Below are 27,322 nucleotides of genomic sequence, written 5' to 3'. Positions count from 1 at the left end.
AGTACCTTAATATGCACTCCGTCTCTAAAAGGCTGCCTGGGACACTCGAGTGTCCCTTTAATTCGGTTTATTTCACACTGAGCCTTCTTCGGTAGTGATTTTCCTTCACTCGCTTTACCTGTTGCCACGAAATATCTGAAACAGCTGTCAGACATTAAATACATTTGCTCAAGTACACATAGATTTTTAGAAATAAAAGGAAACATGTTAATTATCTTCAGAAGATCGAATGTTTGCCATCTGCCAAAATTTAACGGGCCCAGACGGAGATTAAAAAAAAAAAAAACCATCATTCATACAATAAGAATGTGAAATAAATTACTGTAGGGAATCATTTTAACTTGAGAAGAGTAAAAAAAAATTAATAAAAAATAATAAAATAAAAAAGCAATAAATCTAATTTCCTGGGTTGATTCATAAAAAAATACTTTGTTACCTTGGATCTCATAGCATGTTTTTAAAGGGTTAAAACACTTTTATTAATGGAAACTGTACTTATTACAATAGTACATAAAAGCAATCCAGTTTAATATCCCTTTAATAGTGTATAGCGCATCTCAGAGGTGGCCAATAAACCTTAAATAAACCTCAAGTTATTGTCTAACAATTCTGGGGATTCATTGGCCGGTCAATGCATTTAATTATCTCTCGGTGGCCCGCAGCACTTCATCTTCATAAGGAGGAAGAAAAAATATTAAATACTAATACTTTGAGTGTCTAGCCATCCTCGGGAGGGAAAATATTAAACACTTCATTTGTCCAATGTGAATGAGGTGTTAACTAGATTCAGGAGGACTTCTACATAGAGACATAGAATTTGATGGCAGATAAGAAGCATTCAGTCCATCTTGTCGCCCACTTATCCTGATGTAAAGACTCAAACTGCAATCAGTCCTTGGTTTAAATCCCCTTACTATGTTAACCTCTACCACTGCTGCTGGGAAGCTGTTCCATTAATCTACCACCCTCTTGCTTTTGGGTTTATAATTATCTTCCATGATATTGCAAAAAAAAAAAAAGAAAAATGATGTTAAAATTCAAATACAACACTTTCTGGTTTATAGACGTTCACAGTGTAATTGTATGATTATAACCCATTGTGATAATAATATGGGTCTGAGTTTAGACAAATTTTGGAAATAGAAATCAGATTTTCAGTAAGTTTGGTGAAGCTTTGATTATAGGTTGCATTTTCCAAATTGGGCATTTATAAAGAAATAGAGTATAATTACTCAACTGTGGTCATTTCATTATCCCATAAAGGGAATTATAATTCTGTCCTCACTTCGGAGGGACAAAACAAGAGGTTAAAAGTCAATTTGATCTATACATTTGCTAGCTGTATAGCTAGAACATCCTGCCCGAAACGGTCTATGCCTTTAAATAGAACACAATTAAGTGGTTCACTTACAAACTCTCCTTTTTGTTGAGCGCTTTAATTTGTTTAAATGTGACAAACCAGCTGCCAGCTCAGATGGGAATATTTTTTTTTTCCAAAAAAGCACACAAAAACAGCATTTGGAAGATTTTTAGACAGATGACAGCAGTGACATAATGAGAATTCAGGTTCATCCATTTTAATTATTTAATATGTTACATTTTTAGAATGACCAACGCAAGCACCGAAAGCAGCAGATAATGATGCTAATGTGGCTGCTTTATAACATAAGGGAAAACAATTGGTATTGCTGTGGAGTAAGTCGGCTCTGCTTTATTTTTCCGACTCGGGTACAGTATCGCATGTCATGCACAATTAGAACGTGTCACTGCTATCTGGGAGAGTTACTGAACTGGAACATTTCACTTCTGGAAACATATTTCAAAGCAGAACAAGACTCATCCTGCTGCAACGTGACAGCTCCTCACACACAAACACAGAAAGAGACTACACATCAGCGAGCAAAAGCTCTGGACTGGCGTCCGGAACCTCACCTACTCTACACCACTCCAGGAGCATAAGCCATGCCAGCAACGTTTATGAAAATTCCGCCATTTGGATCTGAACTCATACATTGAGGGATCAATCATTCCCTTCTTCTCAACTTTAGGAACCACAATGAGCATTCACTTATATGTCCTTCATAAGAAGCCCCCGGCGAAACGCGTTGGTCATCTGCAATCAATATATCAATATATTCCTGAGTTGAAGAATTTCTGTGGATATCAATCTTTAATTATATTTGTATTTTATAAATATTATATTAATTATATCTTCAATAAATTTGTATTTAAATGGTATAAAAGTCCTACCTATCCTTGGCGCTAACATCTACCACAACCACCATTGTATCTTCTTCGGCAGAGTCTTAAAAGTCTTAAAACAAGCAAATTACGAGCAGAGCCGCATATAATTCAAGAACAGCTCCTGCCTCGCATCTGATTTTGACACGTACCTCCTTACTCCCCAATATATTGAATTTCTAGAGAAGACAATGTGCGGCTCCTTTAGATAGTCCTCCTGTGTTTTCACTCGTACTCACATTATATGATCTTTCCCTTTCATGGGAAGCCCCTGCTGAGTTCTCGGCTTCAAATAGGCCGGGAAGTCACACAGAGAACAGTATGAAATATTTTCCAGAAGTATGGGATCAATAAGAAAAATATGCTTAAGAGCCCTGGCGGTTTATCCTGTTTTTGTCTGTTTGTTTGTGTCTCTCACCTAGCATTTTTGTCGTCTTTCGTAACAACCGGTTACCATTTCAGATGAACTTAAAAATAGGTTACACGGATCGGGACTTGGGATCTGTATCTAGAAATTGAAGTTGGAAAAACATAGTTCCATTAACAAGGTTTTGAAAGAGAATTATAAAGTGCCCCGTAGACAAGAGGGGATAAGTCAGAGGCCGCAGCACACATTATACGTCTCTCTAAATGACGTTGAAGATTGCAAGGAAAGGAGAGGTCTAATTCGTTACCCTGCTGATGACCCTGTGGAATCATAAAGGAGAACATTCATCATGACAGCCTTTAGCAAAACTAAATTAATTCATTAAAACTACATATAGATTGTGTTTTCTCGTTTGACAATCGGTGTAATTGTTTTAGAGATACTTTATGGAAGTCGAGGTTGGTCGCAGCCTGTGGCAGAGCCAGCATCATCTATTCATACTCTAATCCTTACAAATCTTACAGCCCGAACCAATCAGCAACTTCAAAACAAGGATGAGATCAATTAATGGGGAGAAACAATGATGCAAATCCCTGATACCTTTCCATATGGCACACATAAGGTGGGTTTTAATACATATATTTTATATATGCTTATTTTAATCCACAAGAAAAAAAAAGTTAATTTAATGCATAGAACTGTAAAATATATATTTGTATATCACTATCTCTGCTATTCTATTGGTTGAAATAAATTTTCATAGAAAAGAACCAGAAATACCCCAAGTCACCCACCTATCGTTTAGGCGTAGGTTATTCCGGTAGATGTATGAAATACATTGACTCCTATGGATAACATGATATACGTATAGTGATAAGTAAATGATTGAAATATTCTGTTATAAGGTATACTTTGTACTTTACAGAGAGACAAAGCATTGGAAACCTGATGAAAAAAAAAGACATTTAAAATCCCCACTGATGTCAAAGAAAGAAAAGTGAAATTTTTACAGTTCAAATGGCTTTATCCATTGTCTGCTCAATTAACCTTATGAGACCTTTTCTTACTTTGAAGAGGATGAGGATCAATCACAGTGACAACTGCTGCCAATTGCAAAATGGGGAAATTGTTTGAATATATTTCAGTTGCCCTGGTTAACTGTTTAATTGCCTGGGGGGGGTATACTCAGAGCTTTCATCAATGCCAATTGGACCCTAGGCAAAAACAGTATGTAGATGAGTTCAATTTTGTGTGATGGGTATAACTAATTGCAGTGCTATTTCCTAATGCATCCACGAGCAGACTATAAATGGACCAAGGTTCTTATGGTTCTTCAAGGTTCTTCCAAGAGCTTGCGATCATTTAGGGGTAGAACCAAGGTCAGTTTCATTCTTCTCCCTTAACACACTTACTGTACCAGCTTCACTTACTCTTACTAGGATAACATACTGAAGGCTCTCTAATCAGTCCATGAAACTGCTTGGGTTCTTGGGCTGTTGACCCTTTGGTCCAGTGAAAATGCTGCCTCTAACCTGCATTAGACCTAATGAGCTTGGGCTGGGTTCTTGTAACATTCCAAAGGGATCAATACCACAAAAGCTATTAATGTTTTTTTTTCTATTTACAGCCCAAAAAAGTATCAGGAGTGTTAAGGGAGCGATAACCTGTTTTCTAAGTTCAAAGGGAATTGTATCATTATACATCAGATCAGAGGTTCCTTGACAGACTGCAACTAATTAAGTTAAAAAGAAACAATACACGTGGGACAACCTTGCATTCCCTTCATTAATATCCCAAGCCTTTGAATGGTCCTTAATTATTTCCCACAAAGACCTGAAAAACTGACATCTATCCATCAACGTCCAGAAACACGTCCTCTCGAGAGACTTCAAAGAAACTAAATAACATCCCAAACTGTGCCGTGGATCACATTAGTGCTTGATTTGAACTTAAAATTGTCAATGCTTTACTTCTTCATGACCATAATTTTCAACAAAATCCTCAATACACATACAAAGGGGCCCACAAGTCTCATCTTGCTCAGCTAACCATGGTTGTGGTTGTAGCCCAAGAGAGCTAGAATGTCACTGGTTCCCTATCTCTGCTTCCATCGGTCAATTTCCCTTTTCCCATATGAGGGTCGTAGAGTATAATATAACACGTTCCCCATTTAAAACATTAGATTTCCAAAAATCTGAACCCACCAGACACTATATTTTATTGTACTGTTTCCGTTACTAGTTATTTAAACTGTACCACAGCCTTAAATCTTGCTAAACAGCTCTTGAGCGATCACATTCACAACCAAAGTAGTTTAAAAGCGGTGAGCCAACATGCTGTCCCCAGCGAGGGCAGCTATCTGACAGTGTACTCTAACAAGTCTTCCTCCTGATCCCCTCTTTGAAGTGTGGCTTTAACTTCCACGCGGGGAGTTTAAGATTCCACGTACCAGCTGTAAACTTCCAAAAATAGAGTGCCTTAATGTAATCCCCAGAACTGAGTAGAAACACAGAGCTTGTCCTGCTGCTACATTTGGCTAAAGTTCCCTGAGACTGGATATCTGGTTACTTATAAACTAACTGATATTGAGCTACTGTATCGAGAACGTTATGTTACAACGAAGATCTATCCTGATCTACACTAAAAACCCTTACTTTCCTGAAATCTTCCATTTTACAGTTCTATAAATAAGCAAGTAGGGTGGTATTTACAGATTAAAATATACACTATAGTTCAAAAGTTTGGGGTCACTTGGAAATGCCCTTGGTTTTTTGAATGAAAAAGCTAATTTTGACCAATAAAATAACATGAAAAGGATCAGAAATCCAGCGCAGACGGGGTTAATGTTGTAAATGACTATCGTAGCTGGAAACGGCTGATTTTTAATGGAATCTCTTCATAGGCATATATAGGCCATTTATCACTCCCATCACTCCTGTGTTCCAATGGCCCTTTATCACTCCCATCACTCCTGTGTTCCAATGGCCCTTTATCACTCCCATCACTCCTGTGTCCCAATGGCCCTTTATCACTCCCATCACTCCTGTGTTCCAATGGCCCTTTATCATTCCCATCACTCCTGTGTTCCAATGGCCCTTTATCACTCCCATCACTCCTGTGTTCCAATGGCCCTTTATCACTCCCATCACTCTTGTGTTCCAATGGCCCTTTATCACTCCCATCATTCCTGTGTTCCAATGGCCCTTTATCACTCCCATCACTCCTGTGTTCCAATGGCCCTTTATCACTCCCATCACTCCTGTGTTCCAATGGCCCTTTATCACTCCCATCACTCCTGTGTTCCAATGCCACGCTGTCTTCACTAATCCAAGTTTAAATTGAAAAGGCCAATTGAATGGTAATCTATATATTGTGATCTCTGCCTTCTATAAGGAGCAAGCAACAGCTGTTTCTGTAAAGTCAGTCCGCTATGTATTTCTGTAACCTATTAAACAAAGTAATTTGTGCAATTTTATATTTTTTTGTCTCTTGGACTCTTCATGAGAGCAGAATGGAAGGAATCAGCCTACTCTGTGCAATGTTTTCTTAGTAGAACTCCCCGTGAGATTAAGTCATGCAACTTCCAAATATTTTTGTCTCACAAACCGTAGTGAGACACTCCTGTATGAAGGGCTGAGCTGGCCCTGTATAATGCATGGCTAAATCAGTGCAGGAAATTTGAGGTCTCCCACATTATCTTTGCATTATGCAGGGCCAACTGAGCCTTTCTTGGTTAGGTTTGCCCTTGATAATGCATTGCGATATCCGAGAGTTGAGACGTTCATCTCTCCTTCAAGCTCCTTTATTAGTGATTAGATCTTATGTCGTTTTTGCCCTGAAAAGGGACATATAAACACTTAAAGCACAGATACATAAAACCTCAGCTCCCTAATATCCATTTTCACCTTAAATACCCATTTCCTTGCATCAATTTGAGGTCATACCCTCCTACGGAGGACTCTGGCCTTGGCCTCAAGCGATGTCGCTTCCCACAGTAACAAGACTTTTCAGGATGAAACAAACAAACGAATATAGGTTCCACGCACACAAAACAATGTGTTTGCAGAGGGTGGAGAAACGAGGGGTCATTAAGAGCTAATAGCGCAATAGTGGAAGTCGTATCGATGTAAATTCCTTTTTTTTAACTTCACCGACTATAATAACCCCAGGTACTACGCTATGGAAAAGCATGCTAATGTGTGTTTATTGTGCTTTTCATCTAATTACTATATACGGTGTTTATTGAAAAAGAGCCTTGAGAAATGGGTAATAATCCAACATTAGAGCCGGTGCAGGCCATAAACCCGGCTTGTGTCCTTTGTCTGACTGCCTTTTAATGTCATTCGGATTGGACATTACAGCGGCTCTCGGGAATGATCTACCTTTATATAGACCTGTGTCTGGCTCATTGTATCGCGCGACCCAACGAGCTCGTAACGGTGCATTAGCTCCAGCCGTTTGCACGTTCCACGGGTCTCTGCCTCTGTAACGCAACACTGTACGTTTAATCGCTGTCAGACCTAAAAGAGTTGTCTTTTTTTTTTTAATTTTTTTTTTACTTTTTAACCAGTATTCTCAAAAGACAAAAATTTGCATAACAAATGGAAGCAATCTTTCTAGAAAGTATCTACCCAGCGACGACGCAATCTTTGTTATTTTTGTCGGCCGGCCAGAATGTGAAACATGGGAAAAATAAACAAAAGTTAAGGGATGGGATTTCCGCTATGTGTTTACTGGAAATATTAAGCCTGCAAAATATAAAGCAACTTGCGGGGTCGGCGGAAAGGGTATTAGGAGCCAAAAGCAAGATTTAAACTTCAGCTTTACTTCTCCTTATTCTTTGATTTATTCTACGATGGTTAGATCAATATACGACATATATATCAATAACACTGAACAGATATAATGTACCATGCAAAACTCTCACTACACATACCGTATTGGCTCGGATATAGGCCGCCCTCGTATATAGGCCACACCCTAAAAGTTTGGTGCTTTTTTAAAAAAGCACCAAAAAAACATGCTGCCACTCTGTCTCCCCTCCCCCCAAGATATGCTGCCACTGTCCCCCCCCCGAGATATGCTACCACTGCCCCCCCCTGAGATATGCTGCCACTGCCCCCCCCTGAGATATGCTGCCACTCTGCCCCCCCCCCCCGATTTACCAGAGCAGACTCCCGGGTGTCTTGTGGGGCCGGCGGGGGACATCTACGCAATACGCGTATACAACTTCCGGTGCCGGCACTCAGCAGATGTGTGGAAAGTGCTGGCAGGGGAGGCTGTCTGAGCGTATCGGAGAGTAGGATGCAGGTCCCCTGCACCGCTGTGGGGGATCTGTATCCTAACCCCGCTGCCTGCCCGGCGCCCGGGACTGCATGGGGCAGAAAAAAGTGCGGCCTATATTCGAGCCAATACGGTATATATATATATATATATATATATATATATATATATATATATTTTTTTTTTTTTTTTTCAAATGAATTAAATGGATATGATTATAAATCATTACTCCTAACCTACATTATGTCAACCCAAATTCAAATCCTAAAAAAAGAGGACCTTTCTACATAGCAAACCGCCACGCTATACAATAAAAGAGTAATTTCTCTCTTTAGAAAACAGTGAGATTGTGAAACAGGGTTACCCAGACACATTTCTCCGTTATTGCACAATCCCAGCATCAAGTACGAGACATTTTCCTGTTGTTCTAAGATAGCTGTAGGAAATTATAGCCTTTGGTGCATTCTCAGTGTTCTCAACCCTCCTATTAAGTGAATTATGGTTAATACTTAACGACGGTATATTTTATGTTGATTCTTTTTAACAATTCGCAGAGCATTGTAACATCGTCATTACCTTCAACATTAAATCCAACTCTCAGACAGTTCTATCAGTTGAAAAATGGCATTTAGGCTTCCTGACTATAATCTCATAAATTAGACAGTGCTCATTGAAAAGGATCTACAGTTCCATGTAACATACGCCAGTGAAAAGGATTGTTGTTTGAACTAACCAGATGTTTGGAAGAGTATATAGTTGGAAATTATTAATGTAAACCCAATGATGTTGGCGTAATTAAAATTGATTGGAATGTATTGGGTCATTTGTCATTATTCTACACATATTATGTACAAGAGAAGTGATATATATGTCTGTTGTAAATAATACTCGTTGCTGTATTTACGTTATTCCTACTTTATTTATGATGGCATTTTGAGTGGAGGAAGGGGTGATTTAGTTACAGCTAGTAGATCCATTAGGACTACTAGGGCTGGGTTTCAATGGAACACGAGGACCATTTTGACACTTTACTGAACATATTGTATAGAGAAGGTCATGGTTATAATTGTTTGTGCCCAAGAAGCAACTCACTAGAAGGTGGTAGATGAGTGGAGTAGCCTCTCAGCAGAACTGGCAGAGGTTAACACAGTGAGGGTATTAAACATGCATGGGATAGGCGTATGGCTCCTGAATCTAAGACGAGACCAACGACTGATTAAGATTTGAGTAAAATGTGCAGACCAGATGAGGAGAGTCGTTTTCTCTGCTTTTAAATTCTATGTTTCTAGCCTTCAGGGCTACTAAATGTAAGAGGGGGACCCCCAAATGTTTAGTAACCAGCTGAATCCGTCAATTGGGTGGTAACGTTTTGGCCACTTAAAAAAAGCAGTTGTATCATTATAGTAACCAATGAAATCTCCCTGATTAGACCATTCTATTGGTTGCTATGGTGATAAGACCACTTTTGAAACCGCATCAGAATCACTTTTTATACATAACCCCCCCCGCTGTTCCAAAATCATTTAACCATTTCCTTATCATTATTTGGGAAACACGGTTCAACAAAGTAACCTAAATATAGAATTTCTCACTTATTCTTACTGTGCATATTAAAATGTGTTAATTCGCGAGCCTGGGAGGTAATTGTCTAGAACTAATATTCTCCCGTTGTGTCAGCAACAGAGTATGAGAAATATGTGATAATAAACAGGGGTGTTTTAAAGCAGAGTCTCCTCGATGGCTCTCTTCAGAATATCCACAGCGTGGCTACGTGCTAGACGGCGCCGTTTCGCGATCAAACAGAAACGCGCTATATGTTCAACCCCATTAGATTCTGTGTTCGCTGCTGCAGAATGTGTGAATCTCGCCATGCTAAATTTAGCAATCGGCCTTAACCCTACGAGCGCTGCCTAGAACGACGCCTTGTGTATCCTAGACTATGAGCATGTAATTAGTAGGTTTATGATTCGGAAACAGAGATGTCTTAAAAAAGAAGCATTACTCAGCCACAAGTGAATGAAACGCATACCATGTGACACCTTCTGGAATTAATTACTTAATAACAGATCATTCTTACACTTAGAGAATTTTTTTTTTTTTTTTTTTAGATGGCACATGTCAATCCCAAGGCAGACCGGACATTTTATTATTATTATTATTATAAATAATATTATTTTTTTATTGTTTTATATGGCGTAGCTGCCATATACCTCCATGAAAATTCTTGGAAGAAGTTCTATTATAAACTTTCTATTATCTTTATATTAGTAAAAGGTGGAGAAATATTGTAAGTGTTTTAGAGGAGTACAAGTTGGCTCTAACAGGGCAGGAGCCACGCCGTGGTCAAGCCAGATGTCAGATAGGTCATGAAACAATGGCCTGCCAAGTATATATATATAAATATATATATATATATATATATATATATATATATATATATATATATATGTTCATTTAATGGATTTTATGGAATTCTGTCCGACAACGACCAGTGCTAATGACCAGTAGGCATACATAGGCAGCAGAGAAAGGATTTAGCCAGAGGACTTACGTTACTGTTTGCTGCCAAACAATAAGATTACAAGTGACATTAAAATCATTCAAAGATTGAAGCTTTTAATTAATAATTACTGGTTCTATACAAATGTTAAATAAATTACAGGCTGCGACACGTGTTCTTAAATAACATCGCATACTGGCGACTCTAACGTTAAGCCTTTCATAAATAAACCACATATGGTGACAGCCTACTTTTTACTACCATTTACTCTGCTGTCTCACAGATACCCATGTAACAAAATGTATCACGTTTCAAACACAGCAATTTGTTGTTACTGGAGGGGGAAAAACTATAAAATCATTTCCCCAGCTTTGAATTTAGATCAAGCCCCCTGAGGGCAATTGTAATGATTAACCCAGGAATTGTTCTGCCCCAAAGCCATCCTAAAGTAATATACTAACATCCCACGGTTAGAGACTAGGAGCGGAAAGGATGACATTATCTTCCACGGGAGGAATTAAAAAAAAAGCAATGTTTGTCCACAGGAGCAAGAAACTTCAGGCCACTTTCCAGTGTGTTAGATAATGAAATCCGCTGTTATCTTTGCCATGACATCACTTTGTCCAATGTTTACTTAATGTCAGTGATACCTTTTGCTTTGCTTTAGATTAGGCCTTCAGTTCATTACTACCAGCTGCTTGTTCACATTCTACAAAGGAGCATGACGGGAAAAGTAGCAATTTGAACAGGGACCTGAATTTCAAGAATTCCGGCTGATTAACTCTTTCAGCGCCAGATGTGGCTGCCCGGCAAACCATTAGCTGCAAAGCATAACACCGCTGGTAACCCATCATTCGAAGGCAGCCATGGGTGTCCTTTGGAAAACCACATGCTGTGGGATACAAGTTCAGCACGACAGGAATTGTTGTGCCAAGCAGTTGAGTCGAAGAATGGCCTGTCCACACAGACCCCCCAATTTTACCGCCTCTTAAAAAACCATAACTTCATAAATGTAGTCATGTTTTGCTATGCGGCAAACAGCAAGCGAGGTTAATCATAAACTTTTGGGGATTAATAACTAACAGATCAGTGCTGTTTGCCTTTTGTTATAACGCATTGAGAACTTTCTCAAGTACTTCAGATCAGGATAGACTCACTAGCAAGATCAGGGAGGTGAGAAGGGTATCTCAAGGATAATTCAACTAGAGACAATCCAATAAAAGGCAAGAACTGCTCAATTTTTACAAGTTTTAGTCTTTGTGACCCAACATCTTATTGTAGTATTTTAAGGACCAGCATCTTCAATACCTCTTACTAGACATAATGGTCACCAAGAACTGCTCATTGTGTAAGTGATGCAACAGGGCCAGAGGATTCTACACACTGATGTGGAAATAAATCTAGTTGCAACGTTTTTAAAGAGTGCGAGACCTCGTATATGTGTCCTTAAAATTTCACGAGTACCCAGGAGGTGGAAAAAAGCCCTGTCGTGTGTAAGAAGTTAACCATACAGTCATACTGTTACTAACAACAAAAACGCAACTCATTCATTTTAGTTTTTCTTTTATTTAACTAGGCACAGATTTGGTTTATGGCTGAATTAACTCATATGGTGAATAATGATCTGCTGGAACTAATTACAGCCCTAGTACAGAATTCGGTGGAATTTCCATGTGTGCCAGGACTATAACGTGCTACTTTACAGTGAGTCACTGTGGCTCTTATACACTGGAGTAAATACGTCCATGACTATTTTCCAAATGTTTATGATCACTGACGCATATCAAGACTACACGAGAGGGTTGCTTTATTTCTCAATGGTTGCACTCATTAGGATTCATTGTCATCAGTGATTGTGCTATAACAATCCATTAAAGAAGTATAAGTTACACTAAATCAGTTTCCTCAAACCATTTACACCAACATTAGTGAAGCCTGCAACTGGTTGTAGAAATCAAAGGGTTAAAATACATGTGTTTTCCTATTTTAAGTCACATTTTTCTTTTATATTGCGACTTATAAGAATCAGAACTGATGCTATGCAATTACATTTGTTCATGGCAAACAAGTTTTTGTGTATAGCGGTTTATTAAAACTACAGGAGATATGGGGCGCCAAATAATCTGCACCAAAAAGTACCAAGATGGCAATCTGTCCACAACAGTTCTTCTCTCTTGTATGGACAAGTGAGATCCTATTAGCAGGGCTAGATTCTTACTCAGACCTAGTAGTTTCAGGTTCAAGTACCAAAGTAGATCTTTCCACCATTTATTCCCAAATACCACAAACTTTATTTGCCCAAAAATAACACAGCTAGATAACGCTTCATCAAGTCCTACTGAGGGGCTAACAAAGTGATATGGCAAGGCATAAAAAAAAATATATAAAAAGCTATCTAATTTCTTGTTGGGGTCCTACTCTCTTTGTAGAATAATACAAAAAACCCATAATATCTAAATATGTATAGAACTATCAGATCTTCTACCAACATTAAATTATGCAAATCACTAACAAGTAAAAGAACATAAAGCAATCTAGCACATGCAGCCACCAGAGACTCGATCCATGCCTTTGCTGTGATGGAAGTAGATTTATTATACCTGCAAGCTGGGGATAGCGTTCTTCCTAATGAAATCAGACACTACAAGATACCTGACTAGATCAATATACACAATGAATTGCCTGATCCCTTTCCCACTATGAATACCAAACTAGATGAGTTTCATAAGACAGGCAGCACATGCCCCCCCATTTAAATATATTACATTATCATTTTTTGTTACATTGTCTCGCAGTTTCCCCTTTTATCTGTCAGAAGAACAAAAAATACCACCTACCTATTTGGGGGAGGGGGAGAATAATTAGCCTTTGGGGAGGCTGATGATTCAGCAAGGTTGCCTTTTTAAATAACCAAAGGGGGCAGCTGCCAATTATAGTTGGCACAAGGTAAGTTCATGGGGGCAAGACAAAGTTATCTTTAATATTTATGAATAAAATCATTAAAATGGGAAAAAAAGGCTTGTTATGGATTCTACAAATAAAATCTACAAAAGGAATCAATGACAGGTTCATAGTTTTGCTAAGCCCCTCAGCACTCCAAAGGGTTAAGCCGTTTCCCTAAAAAGTAAATAGCAACAGATTGAACTCAAATGAAATATTTTGAGAGTCTAAATCACTATTCAGAGCAGCATATTTAAGGAGCCAGCGGGACTGCATATGTCAAAGCGATGTCATTAAGCTTCCTCTACAGCTCTCTGCTAAAAAATGTTTTTGAGGAATGAATGGGAACAAGCCAATATATTAGATGGAAACCAGGCAAGACGTTGTTAAGATGGATAACATTAACACACTTCAGTTTGAGCTAACAGAACATTTAGATTTAATATCACAGCCTTGGACAAATGATCTGACATGGGTTTCAATCCCCAATTGATCATAAGTCTGACAATGACACAGACACAATACTATTCAGCAAGGCTGATGCTGAAGATCTATCCCAGCACACCTTGTATTTTGTGGCCAGTAGGTGGCGCTCCAGACTTTACATAAAATAACACTTACTTGCACTCTCTGTCTTCCAAATCAAAGTGGGGGTTGAAGTTAATCAATATCCTCTGGTACTGTTCTGGGGCCTGTATTAGCCATTCACATTTTTCAGATGGGTGATAGGAATTTGGATATCCAGGAGAAGTAAGGTAGCTAGGATTTGTGATCCTAATAGTATCTCCACATTTATCTGTATTGAAACAAAGAAACATTTATAAGTACAATCATTGTAACTTGGTCATTATTTTTCTATTTAAAGAATGTTCCACTCTTGTTTCCAAGCCCTTTTCACAAAGAAATAGCTAACTTTTAATATATCCAAGTGTCAGTTGTAAGACTGTAGCACTGAATCTCACATTTGATGAAACTGGTTCTTGGCTTTAATTGGAATGTGTGATCTAAATTAACATACTCTACATGTTAATAAGGATTCATTTCCTAAAAAGAGATGGCAGCTTTAGTAACATTAAATCTGCAGAATGGGCATTGAACGTGTCCCATGGGCTCTTCAGAGACTCCTGATTATTGTTGAGTAGTATAATCTTATTAAGTAACACATTTAAGTGGCTAGAGACTAAAAGATGTTGTCTACCCCCCTGCAATGTCTTTAAATGATAAGCCATTCCTGGGTCATTTGCTATCAGTGCCTGTTTTTGCTCAAAGCCAAGGGAGCTTTTGTTTCATTGCCCCATAAATCTAAGAAATGTGAAGCTATATGTTCCCTTTGAGCACAGACTAGACAAGATTTAAGTACATTTAGTGGTGCAGAAAAAGATAAAGAGTTGAGTTTAACAGATCAAAGTGAAAAGGGAGAGTTTGCTGCACTTGCATTAAGTAGAAAACAGTGGTGGGTAACCCAAGCAGAGCAAATGGGAGAAAGTGGGAGCAAACTGGGAGGGAGTCAAGGTGTAGTACAGTGTGACAGTAATACAGTGAGTGTTGGTGAGGGGTAGACTGGTACAATGGGAGATTGGCAAAATGATGGGGTTTTAGAAAATGACAATAAAACTGGGCTATTTGTGTGCAAACTAAGTGGGGGAAAGGTGATAGGGTTTATTCACTAAAGGGAGAGATTCCAGGTGAGTTGTGTTTTCTACTCCCCCACTTCGCTATTCATTATGAAGAACCAACACTGGTAGGTTTCTCCAGCAGGCATGGTTGAGCTGGCCATAAATTTAATGGTTGAAGAGACTTTAGAGAAATCTCATTGATTGAACAATGCGTTATACAGGGACAGTCAAGCTGTTCCTGAGGCAGAAGCTCACTTGGGTTGCACCTTCATAATGTATAGTGAAGTCAAGTAGATGAAACACAACTCTGCCTTTGGTGACTTAACTACATAAAGAAGATATCTAGGTAGCTGAAAATGAATGCCACAAAGGATAACAGCCATGCTGGGAAGTGGATGTACTGAGAAACAGTGTAATCACTAATGCTGTCCAGTACACACTAGATCTGCCTGCTTTTCCTCCCCTATTTGTGTTGTGAGCCTCTCCATACACTGGGGTGGATAAGGTAAACATATGAGGCAGCCACAACCGCACATGGCTTGTTTCATTAATGATGTGGCTAGAATGTTACCCTGTTCCTTAATAGATTCCCCGTGGAAGGGAAATAACATTCCTGGATCTCAGCATGAATTTCTAAATGTACTGATTTTTTATTACAGGAAAACAGGTCAATTGGAAATGAAAGAATTGCCCATCAAAAATGCATAGCGTTTCCATCACTCCAGATTCATTTTACCATAAATTAAAAAAAAAAAGACTTAATTTAAGCCAATGCTTCCAAAAACACTAGGTTTTGGATAGAGTCGTAAAAACACAGGTAGACTGGATAATAAAAACTACATTTATTTGGATAATTAAAAAAAGGGATTTCCAATGATACATTTCTCTCCTGGGAATGGTAACCACACATATGATGTGGAGTAAGCTACTCATGGTGGATGTCTGTCCACCTTGTGGACATTTTCTTAATTTAAAAAAGGCACTTAAAGCATAATGAGAATTGTAGTCCTCATCAGCTGGAATACTAGCGATAACTTATCGTGAGTAATGCAACAGAGTCTGTAGCTAAATACTGACTACAGAACAGTATCTGTTAATGATACTGTCTCATTATAGGCTAGTGATATTCCCCCAAACAGTATAGCAGAGGATCTGGCATCTGTTACACCAGATTGACATAAAGCAGGGTGATTCCCAGCCACTTTAGAAAACGTTTACATGGATCCTTGTAGAACCAGTGCTCTTTAATCTGCACATTTTGAGAAAGTGTCATTATAACAAGATAATGTCTTATGTCAGACTCACTGGCTCTGCTACATTTGGCCAGACACAGCAGACTAATAACTACAGTCCTCAACGACTCCTGACCATTAGCTCTAAATAAGGCTAATCATTTTAATAAAGCAGTGTATTTGGAAAGGCTGGTTTCATCCCTTGGATCCCTAACAAGGTCTATATTGCCGAATTAAAGGGTTAAACATAGAGTTCTGTTTAACACATGCTAAACAGCAAAGTGACCTTAACATACTAATTATCATACACAAGTAGTCCTAACTTTTGGCAGTATTTGATTGTCTATAATAACTCTTATAATAACTCTTATCTTACACATAATACTTTTAAAAAGGTACCCTGAAATTCACTATTTTTACCCAAAAAAATGCACAATAATATTTTTATCTAAAATGACAGAATGGCTGATATGTTATTAAATATTAGTATTTAAGTGAGCTGCTCAAAATTTAATGGGTATATATAGTTTAATTGGCTTAGTTTTTGTGAATTGATCGGTTTTCAAACAAAACTACGGTCGCAAAGTACACATGCACTTATAGTGTTCTAAATTAGCGCTACTAACATCTCGTTAGCGCTTAGGGCACGATCTTAGATATATAAGTTCATCTGAACCCCAAGGCTAGGAACCGCACAATATTAAGAGCATCACATTAACTAATGTGAATGTAAACTTTTCTTTAAAAAAAAATACAATTATTTCGTCATTTCCGCAGAATGTTTACATAACAAATGTAAGATAAGAATCGTAATTGTAAACATTAGTAAAATGTAACATGGGCTTTCCTAAATATCAACATTGTATCACTGTTTTGAATGATCTCAGAATTTTATGTTATGATCTATATGGGATAATCTAAAGTTCCCAAGAACATTTACACTTGAGCTATCAATAAAATGTACACTTATGGCAGCCCAAACTAAAAGAGTACACCAGAACTTAACCAAATTTTCTAATAAAACTCATGGCTTTTTGCATATTTTAAGACTTAGACATCTAAATATTAAAAATGTGTAGTAATGGTAGAATGGAGTAGTACAGGGCTTGTAGATGGGCTTCTAAGGTGCTACTCGAGATGTCCCTCTCTCTAGACAGGTTGGGTTACTGTTGAGTGATCTAGAAGACTCACCATTCCTTGTAGCTCTGGCTATATGGACAACCAGGACCCAGCACCAGCAGAAGACCAACCAGGGATGCATCCTTAGGCTGAAGCTTTAGCAAAATCTTGAAAAATGGCAAAAAAGCCCCCAAAAAAACAATCAGCAGAAATCCTGTATTCCGAGCTTAGCTCCAGGAAAGCGACCAGATCTGTGTCCTACAACCGAAGGAACTGTTCTGCTTCTCCGTCTTGTATCCTGTCATTTAGTTCTGCGTTTCCTTTAATGTTTTCCCACACTCGCAGATCTCCTCTGTGTTCTGTGTTAGCATCCCCAAAAAAACAGCTAGATAAATAATATATACATATATTTCTCCTAGTCCAAGTTTAGGAACTGATACGGAAGCCAGATGAGTCCTTCTTCTTTGCCTACAGAAATAAGGAAGGAAAGACAAAACAATGTATGTATATATATATATTTATGTATGATTAATGATCGGCTTCGAAATAGCTGCTAAGGACTTGTGTACAAGCTTTACATGGACTCTTCCTATTCAAGGTTCTTTGTTATATAGGGGGTCTGGCTGGGCTGTGCTAGATGTTGATGTAAACATGTATATATATATAGTGGAAGTGCACCTCTCAGTAGTTCCACCATGAGTGTTCCACAGCAGATGAATGCCTCTGGATTTATGATCTTAGACGAATCAAATAGAATTGCTGCCTTTCCATTAACTCATTTGGTGCCAGACATAATTGTTACCCATACATGATGAAGGAGGAACAGGTAACCCAGCCCCTATAAAGATTTCACACCCACCCATCTACCCAGCTACAGCTGTATCCAAGCACCAAGTATCTCTGTGTAAAGGATCACTGACCATGGTTTGTGATATTACTAAATCATAGAAATATTAAGGTACAGCATCTGAACAGGGAACAAGCAAGCCCTCACCCCAAAAGGCCAGCAACCCAATATTGAGAGTTGCCCTTATAGGAGGTAAGCACATTAAATTGACAGGCATGGGCAACCCATCTGCATCAGGTAACAAGCTCATTAATAGAAAGAAGATACTCAGAGTTCCCTCCTAGCACCTTGCTCCATTATATGAAATACTGAGTTTAGCCCCCAATTGTAAAATCCCCCTAATCCAACAATCTGAAATTACACACATCTATGGAAATACAAGTAAAACCAAAATAAGGACATCAGCATTGTTTTACCAAATGGCACATCTGACACTCTTAATGTATGTACCTTAGAAATCCTGTTAAATCCTAACACTTCACCAAGCAAAGATCTGTCAGCAAGATTACACACACACCCCAGGATTAAGATAAGGAAACTGTGTGTGTGTGTTAGTGTGTCACCACAAAAACAAACCAAACCAAAATATCCTGGAAACACATAAGGGGCAAGTCCCTAGTTTGACCACATACCAAATTATCACAACTATATCAGCTTGGTGCCAAGGTGACAGAAGCCAAGAGGATGCACAATTTACAATCATCACTTAAATATTCTGCACGTAAGAACTGTGAACAAGACTGTGCTGAGGACTGCACAGAGTATATACATATATATATATATATATATATATATATTCACCTTGGAATGTCATGAAAGGTGCAGGTGGGGTGGGGAGATGACATGTCACACCTCCCTGGCACATAAAGGGTTAATGCATTATTAAAGAGACAAGTCTGTTTTACCTGCAGCAGTTGTTGTATCCCCCTTTTTATGATGAAGATGCCATGGAAGATAGGATTGTGAGTCAGTGATTAACACAAAGTGTGCCTGTTGCTGTAGTTGTAGAGCTATGACCTGCTGCTTGCAGTGTGTGTTCTGCTTGTACTGGTAGCAAATCCTTGAAGGGGATTGAAAGCACAAGAAAAAAAAAGATCAAGGTTTTCTTAAGCACAGCAGCAGAGAGAGAGAGATGTGAGGCTCACACAAGTCAATGCCTCTATGGGAAGAACAGGCTAGTGATATCAGCAGAGAGGGTATAGTCTACAAAGCAGTAAGCCGGAGAGGAGGAGGAGGAGTTGAGGAGGAGGGTGATCACAGGGGAGGGAGGGGAGGTAGAGCTCCTTTCTTGATGACTGTGCAGATCACTCACTATTTCAGTTTTCTTTCTCAGTGAGGAATGACTGTGTGTAGGGGCTGTTATAAGAACCAGCTGCTTTTCAATTATCCCCCTGTATATCCCCCCAATTCATAAGAAGGGAGTTGATGTTTCACCTTGGGGCCAGAGGTATAAAGCTTGGTAGATCAGGACAGAGACAGATGTGGGTCAAACTCTGCAGGGGCATCTCTTGTCCTCTCCTTCCCTCCTTGGCTTGGCATGTCACCGCCTAGGGGGTGAGTTGTTTATTTTGTATACTAGTAGCTCACTGATTGATCTGAGAAAACAAAAGAGGGATTTGGCAAGAGCTGAGAGTCCTCACTCCGGGGGACACGGGCAGACAGCAGGACATAGACATAGCTCGAAGTGACAGACTGAAGCGCTGAATACTATACACTGACCATGTGCACTACCCAGACCGACCGAGAGGGGGCAGACGTGTGCTCTGGAAAAATATTGATGCAAATCATAGGCTCACATTTAGGACAGACCCCAATTTATCTGCATAAATGACAGAATATTAGCAAAACACAGGATACTCAGTTCACTCTGTGTTTGTCAACAAGCCAGGAAGTTTCTGTGGTCATATATTATTTATGCACAGCTGTTTGTCCACTATCTGTCTATTATCTATCAATGTATCTACCTTTATTTCCATGTAACACGTTATATAGCCCTTTACAACCCATAATGATAAAGGTCACAGTTTGTACTTTAACTATAGGAGTAAGTTGTATACTGAGGTCATAGTTGTTACATGTGCATTATTCAGAGTTTGGAAGGTCTGAGTCTCCTCTCTTTAGTAAATAGACTCTTTGCCAGAAGATCTGGAGGGGTTTGTCACTAGAGTGAAAGCTCTCTAATTTATGACCCCCTGGCACCCCTCCCCATGACATCCTTTCAAATGCTCCTCCATCATTCCTGCCATTCTTTCACCCCCATTATGAAGTTACACTCAGAACAATCTGGCTACTTGTTAATCACAGGGAGGGGGCATATGACAGGATTTCCTTGATTTGATCTGAGTTTTGTGGCTAACTCAGCAGTTCAGAAATATTAATATACTTTTATATATCTGTTAATGAAATACATCATTGTTTAGCGTTTCTGTACATTTCGCCACATGACTTTTCATGAGATCAGATTTTATATTCATGTCAGTTGTGTTATTTTAACCCACTCTGTAACCATCAAGTCACATAGACATTACGCTAGGCTTTCATTTTACAGACAAAGAGTAGTAATATTCACAATATTATTGTTGCTCAGAACTGTGATAATAAAACCCAGGAGTGTTAAAAGAAGGCATATGTTTTTGGTAACCCCCTGAGTGCCACAGATATGAGCAAGAGCACATCTTGGAAACACAAGGCAAGAAAGGAATGCAGTGGTCAACCCTTTGACTCTGAAAGGGTTAACTATCCTTTTTTCTTTTTCTTTCAAAGTCCACATTTTTTCTGGTAATTGGGAACTGAGTCAAGTTCTCCCACTGTCTGAAGACTGTTCCTAACCACAAGTGCCACCATTTGTCCTACTTAAAATTGTTGATATAACTTTGAAGAAAAATAATAAACAGAGTCTTAGGCTTGTGGTGATCCCTGATTTAAACCTTACGCTGCTCTTCTGGGAGATGCTGTATTTTAAGATAACAGAGCATGGAAGCAACACTGTTAAGGATTTGCTCTAAAACATCTAAGATGTTTACAATACAGGCACTTTGAAAATGTGATGTTTAGGCTATTTTGGTACATAGCATATCTATAAACATATCGGCATCTACAATAGGGGAAGCACTTAAATCAGCTGTGGTTGCTGAGAACGTTGTTCAAAAGCATATATGCTCTAACATGCCCAGGCAACACATATAGCGATGGCTAACGGTCTACAGCCACAAAGGAATAGGTTATTGTAGTCCTGTCCTCTACGAAGTACCAACTGAAAAGAAATTGAGGACATTGTTTAAAAGGATTTGTAGGCCAGGTATAGATAGAAAGTGAGTGGAACGTGAGCATAAACTGGGCTAACATATATGGACATGGGACAAGCATGTATATATATAAATATATATATATATATATATATATATATATATATATATATATATATATATATATACGGCAATCAACACGGCTTCCATTATATGCCTTTATAGACAAGGCTAGTCCACTTTATGGATAGTCCAATCCTTGGCCATGAACTGATTTTAGAACAATCCAACACTTGTTGATATGTATCACTGGCTCTTCCAGGAGATGCCATTCTATTTGCACAATAATCTGTGGAAGGTTCCCCGAGCCCCATTTACATGCGGTTCTAGAACAGCATTGGGAGTTCTCTAACCAACAGGCAGGTATGCTCGGAATCAATCAACACGTCTACGGCTGCTGTTGCTGAACTACAACGTGATCTTCCAGAGGTGTGGACTACTCAGCACCGTTTGATCAGGTTTCTTCCCAGATCATTCATTAGGGACCTTTAAGAATAAACTTATTTCAAGTAACTTCACAATATCTAACACTTTTAGATTATATTGCGTATCAGTTTGCTATATGTTGTAACTGATGTTCAGTTTTTGGTCCTTATGTAAATAAAAGATAATAATAAAAATAATATTTCAAAGAAAACAACAACAAATGAGGCAGGCAGTGAGACATACCGGATGGAAAACCACCACTTGTGTGGTTTAAATAGCATGAAATCAGCATATAATATGAAGGAAATAGCTGCAGACTATGTGACCCTACGGCTGGTATAAACCCTTGAGGCTCTGGGTCAAACCCTGAAAATTCCAACATACAAAGATGTGAGTTTGCATTGTTTCGCTCAATGATCATTTACTGAGTATGCTCTAGATGGCTCCGCGATACATGTTCATAGTATCACATCGCAAATACCATACAGTATCTCTGATGGCTCTTTTAGAAATAAAGGAATTAACAGTAGAAGCCACCTATTTAGCTTAGTCTTAAAGTTTTTTTTTTCCCCACAGAATTGACTTGTTTCTGCATGTTCTTCAAGCGTATCCCATGCATGCTTAAATTGCTTGAGTGTATTAAGTTTTACCACCTCTACTGGAAAACTGTTTCACTTATCCACCACACTCTTGGTGAATACTTCCTCACATTGCGTCTAAGCCTCTGATCCTTTAATTTTAGACTATGACTTCTTGTCTGATTATTGAAATAAACGTCTTTAATTTTTGTTAAATCCCTTTATGTATTAAAGATCTTCAAACTCCCAATAAGGAGTAAATTGAGGATACATTTAATGTTGGGCAACAATGGGAATCTCTTCACTAGGTTTTGTAGGGAAAAGGGGAGGCAGAATTTTATTTTATTTTACCAATGCAGGCAAAAGTGTTTCTATTTACATACAGATGACAAAGTAGGGCCCCTGTGTATAGATAGCAGAACTATCCCCATACAGTCCATATGTTGATCTTTAATGCTGAACCAGCAAACGTTGACTCTTTTGAAAAAAAAATTTAATTCATACACTCCCACCGCAGAATGCACAGCGTATGACAAAACTTCGTGATAATATATTAACTAAAATATTTTATTATACATTTCTAGGGCCCTCCTTTTGTCCAAATTTTTATATGATGCACTACTTATGTCTTGTTTAACCATTGTACAGCGCTGCAGAATATGATGGTGCTATATAAACAATAATATGCTGACATACATAATAAGGTATCTTATTCCTCTGCATTTTAGAAAGATGTTATTTCTTTTGGTAATAAAAGGAAAACCCAACTGATGTATACAAATGGGACTATGGTTCAGAACCACAGGAAGGAAACAAGGAAATATCTGATGATGGTTACATGAAAGCAAAGTTACCTAATGACTAAACCCTGGCTTTTAACACTCTGAGACAGCGTAAAGAAAACGGACTGGTGAACTACTAAATCAAATGAGCCCAACAGCATCCGTGGAGTGTCATCTCATTTAGCAATCCACGTCCACTGCTTCTGGTAGCACCAGGCTGGTGGGGTCTCAGGAGATATTGAGGAGACACTACGGCATTATAGTTGATCAGTTTAGAACAAGGGGCCAAACTCCAGGCATTGAGGGCTACAAACAGAGCAGAATTTTGGTAAATCATTGCTTTGAACACAAGTGATCAGTTCAAACCGTTTTGATTGAGCTCCCAGTGCTCATGCTGGGATATCCAGAATATCTGGCCGGGTTCTGACCCTCAATGCCTGGAGTTTTAGAACTTAGGAGAAAAGTATAGTTAAAATGATACCATTTATTGGCTAACTGAGAGTTTAATTGCGAGCTTTCGAGACCAAGTTGTTAGGTCCCTTCCTCAGGCATTAATGAAGCTAACACAGACTTAATGCCTGAGGAAGGGACCTAACAACTTGTTCTCGAAAGCTCGCAATTAAACTCTCAGTTAGCCAATACATGGTATCATTTTACCTATACTTTTCTCCTGTTTTCTCAAAGGCTAACACGGTACAAAACCTTTTTATCATTTTAGAACTTATGCATGCGAGCTGTAATCTTATAAAATAAAAATGTATAAAATACACTTAAGGCTTCATTGGACAGAAATATGAATGAAGAGATAAATATCCAGTTGCGTCGAAGTGTTCTAGTCGGTCATCATCCGCAATGATATATTAAATTACTGATATACAGCTGCTGATGCAGCGATTGTAGTTTTTTTTAGTATACATAACATATGTCAGTTGTGGTCACGTTATACAAAACATTTTTATTTGTTTGATTTGTTGCAGGCAAATGGGACAGCAAAGGGTTATTTGTAAGCCACAAGGGGATAATGCGTTTGCTGTCTCCTGATGAAGATTTCCTGAGCAGGGTGTTGCTGTAAGACACATCAGGAAGTAAAGATGGCTGAGGAAATGTACTTCCCCCAGCTACTAAAGCAACATTGCTAATTCCGTGTATCCTCAGCTTCCAAGAAGCGAGGACCTTATCAATGTATATGTAATTAGTACTCCCAAGAAGCTGACAGACTAGGCCACCCTGGAATATAAGGAAAGGGGGAATATGACTGCCGGCCCAGGTCATGAGGAGGCCAGGATAACTGTGGCCCTCATTGGGCAGTGGAGTGCAACGTTGTTGCTAAGGTTTAAAAGGTTATGACAAAGGCACCCCTACCTCTTTTCCCGCCTGGAGAACTTCCCTCCCGACCCTTTAGATTTATTGTGATGTTTCATTATGGATGTGTTTGGTTGTTTTTTGTTCCGCGGAAAACTCCTTTGGCCAGCATGGAAGCTGCGCCCAAATGGGCTTGGGGAGTTGGGTTCAACGGGCAGATAATGGCACCTGTTGGGCCAGATCTCTTGGTATCATGTGGTTTTAGGCTTAGGCCTAGCAGCTGGCGGGTTGTTATTGGTTATGTGAATGTTATGTTATTATGGGGGATTGTTAATAAAGCTGTGACCAACGTCGTTACCCACACCAGTGATTAATGCCTGGAGTGGGTGAGTGAAGGTGTTGGATTGATCCTTCTGGAGTATCTGGGCCTAAGCAATCGTGCCCCGCTTAACTCTCAAAAGTAACGCCACCTATTTCGCCTCCAAAATAGAACGTAAGAATTCGTCTCTTGGAACATATCTCTGGGACAAAAGGCATCAGATGATCTTTCGCACTGCTTTTTCGGCATATTTTTCATGATATGTTTACACCAGGGACCAGTCTTTAAGTTCAGTGTTTTTAAACAATGTTATACATAAAAACGTGATCAATACAAGAGAGTATTGCGGTCGTCCGGCATTTGATAATATTACATTAGCCAACTCTGTGATAAATACGCTACCACTTTAATCCATTAACCAAAATGACTGCCCTACCATTTATAATGGAAGTCAAGTGAACTAGATGCCCTGACTTAAGAACCGTCTCAATCAGAAATGAGGTTGTAATGGACTGAGGAAATGGACCAAACATTTCTGGAGCCAGACGTTACAGTGTACTCCGGCTTTCTATATGAATGCACTGAAACAGCAGTGATACATAACTCTCTCCAAGTATTATCTGTTACCCTTGACAGCGTTGTCGTAATTCAAATATTGACAGAGATCCTGACCCAGGCAATCAGATATTGGATTTAGCAATAATATGCTGTGCTTGATCTCTGGTGCTTTTGTCTTGGGGATAAAAAGTATATCCACTTTTAAGGTAGAAACGTATTTGGAGTAATTCCAAAGCCAAAGTGATGAAGCCGTATAGAAAAGATTACTTAATGAAGAATGAAATAAGGTGAGATATGGTGTTATAATGGGTGACGTAACATATAAGCAGATTTTTAGGGTCCCCATTAGTCTAAGGGGCCCCTCCATAGGATATGGGGGGAGAAGCACATATTTTTACATCTATTATAATGTATGTTGTTCCATAACAAACTTGTGATCATATATCGTATTATCGTATAATATATATATCCTATCATGTTCCTTTATTGATGTATAATTATGATTTTCATTGTATATAAAATGGGGTGATTTAAATCTTTCCGAATTTTACATTTAAAACTTTGCATCAGAATACATAACTTTTGTACTGTTAAAAGTGCAACAATATATGTTTCAAAAAGTAGTTGTTTTTTTCCTTTTAAGCACTGGATTATCGGGCATATAACTACTTTTTAGCTAAACTCAAACTAATGCATTTGCCCCTGTAAAGTGGAGTATTTAATTATGGCTCAGTGGCTCGCAGAGTGCAGAATGGGATTACGTGGCTCTTTTTTTCACCGTTTCATCACAAAAGAAACGTCTGTTGTGGCCCCTTTATGGCAAATCCTGAAAGTAAATAGATATGAAATATGATAAACAAATCGCTCCAACATCTGGTGATAATTGCTCATTTGCTTGTGATTAATATTGTGCGGCTTATTGTTGAATTTCGTCTTGGCAGAAGTTAACACCTTCTGTGTTAGAGAGGAAAGCCAAGGGTTACTGCAAGGGTTAATCCCTTTCTTCATATTGATATAATATAGAAGGCCTACCCAGATATAGTTATTCAAAGCTATCCAAGTCAACTGCCTTCCGGGGGCTTCCAGTGGTGGGACGCGATGAATCACCAGTTCTTGCTGATTGGTTGCTCTAATCGTCACTGTTTTGCAATGCTTTGTTGATTATACATTAGTGAAATGGTTAATGATACTAGTTTTTTGGAATCACAGTACTTTTTAGTTTCTCCCTTATCTTAATAGTGTCTGGACGTGGCCTTTGAAAGGTTTGTAACCCCTTCAGTGCTAAAGTAAAGTAGTTCCAAAAATGCTCGCCTCTGCAATTTGTGTGAGATGTTTATATTACATCATTGTTTTAATAGCCAACCAGCATATAAATCCCAAAGAAGATCCACGGCCCATGTCATAAACAGGAACGAGTAACACAACATCTTACACAGGAATCCCAGCCGGCTTACCCAGCCCCCACTCTACATAGTAAGAAAAACAATAAAAAAAAATGTAGAAAAAGTTATAATACCATCAGAAATACTTTATTATATAAAATTTTTGGCAAATTGTACAAAGGGATTACAGCCTTCCAACAGAAGTGGTAGAGGTTAATACAGAGTGAAGGAGTTAAAACATGCATGGGACAGGCATAGGCTATCCTAGATAGAAGATAAATCCAGGGACTGAGGAAAGTATTCAGAGGTTGGCAGACTAGATGGGCCAAATGGTTCTTATCTGCCAACATATTCTATGTTTCTATGTGTGTACAGTAGTGTATGTATGTGCAGTAGCGTATGTGTGTATGGGTTTCTATGTGTGTATGTGTGTGCAGTAGTGTATGTGTGTATGGGTTTCTATGTGTGTATGTGTGTGCAGTAGCGTATGTGTGTATGTGTGTGCAGTAGTGTATGTGTGTATGG

General features: G+C 38.7%; 1 protein-coding gene across 1 annotated transcript in view; it reads right to left on the bottom strand.

Annotated features, from left to right (window-relative positions):
- The window catches only part of NRP1 (neuropilin 1), a 75,129-nt gene extending 55,819 nt beyond the window's left edge, over positions 1 to 19,310 (bottom strand). Inside the window, exons 1-3 of the mRNA XM_053468225.1 lie at positions 19,051 to 19,310; positions 17,371 to 17,766; positions 13,953 to 14,127 (exon numbers count right to left, since the gene is read on the bottom strand). Coding sequence (XP_053324200.1) covers positions 13,953 to 14,127; positions 17,371 to 17,440 — 245 coding nt within the window. The 5' untranslated portion in view covers positions 17,441 to 17,766; positions 19,051 to 19,310. The remainder of the gene's footprint in view (positions 1 to 13,952; positions 14,128 to 17,370; positions 17,767 to 19,050) is intronic.
- Between the last annotated feature and the right edge of the window lie 8,012 nt (positions 19,311 to 27,322).

This window comes from Spea bombifrons, chromosome 5, assembly GCF_027358695.1.
Source record: "Spea bombifrons isolate aSpeBom1 chromosome 5, aSpeBom1.2.pri, whole genome shotgun sequence".
Lineage (NCBI taxonomy): Eukaryota > Metazoa > Chordata > Amphibia > Anura > Pelobatidae > Spea > Spea bombifrons.
Note: the sequence above shows the minus strand (reverse complement) of the source record. Positions and strands in the feature narration are given on the sequence as shown.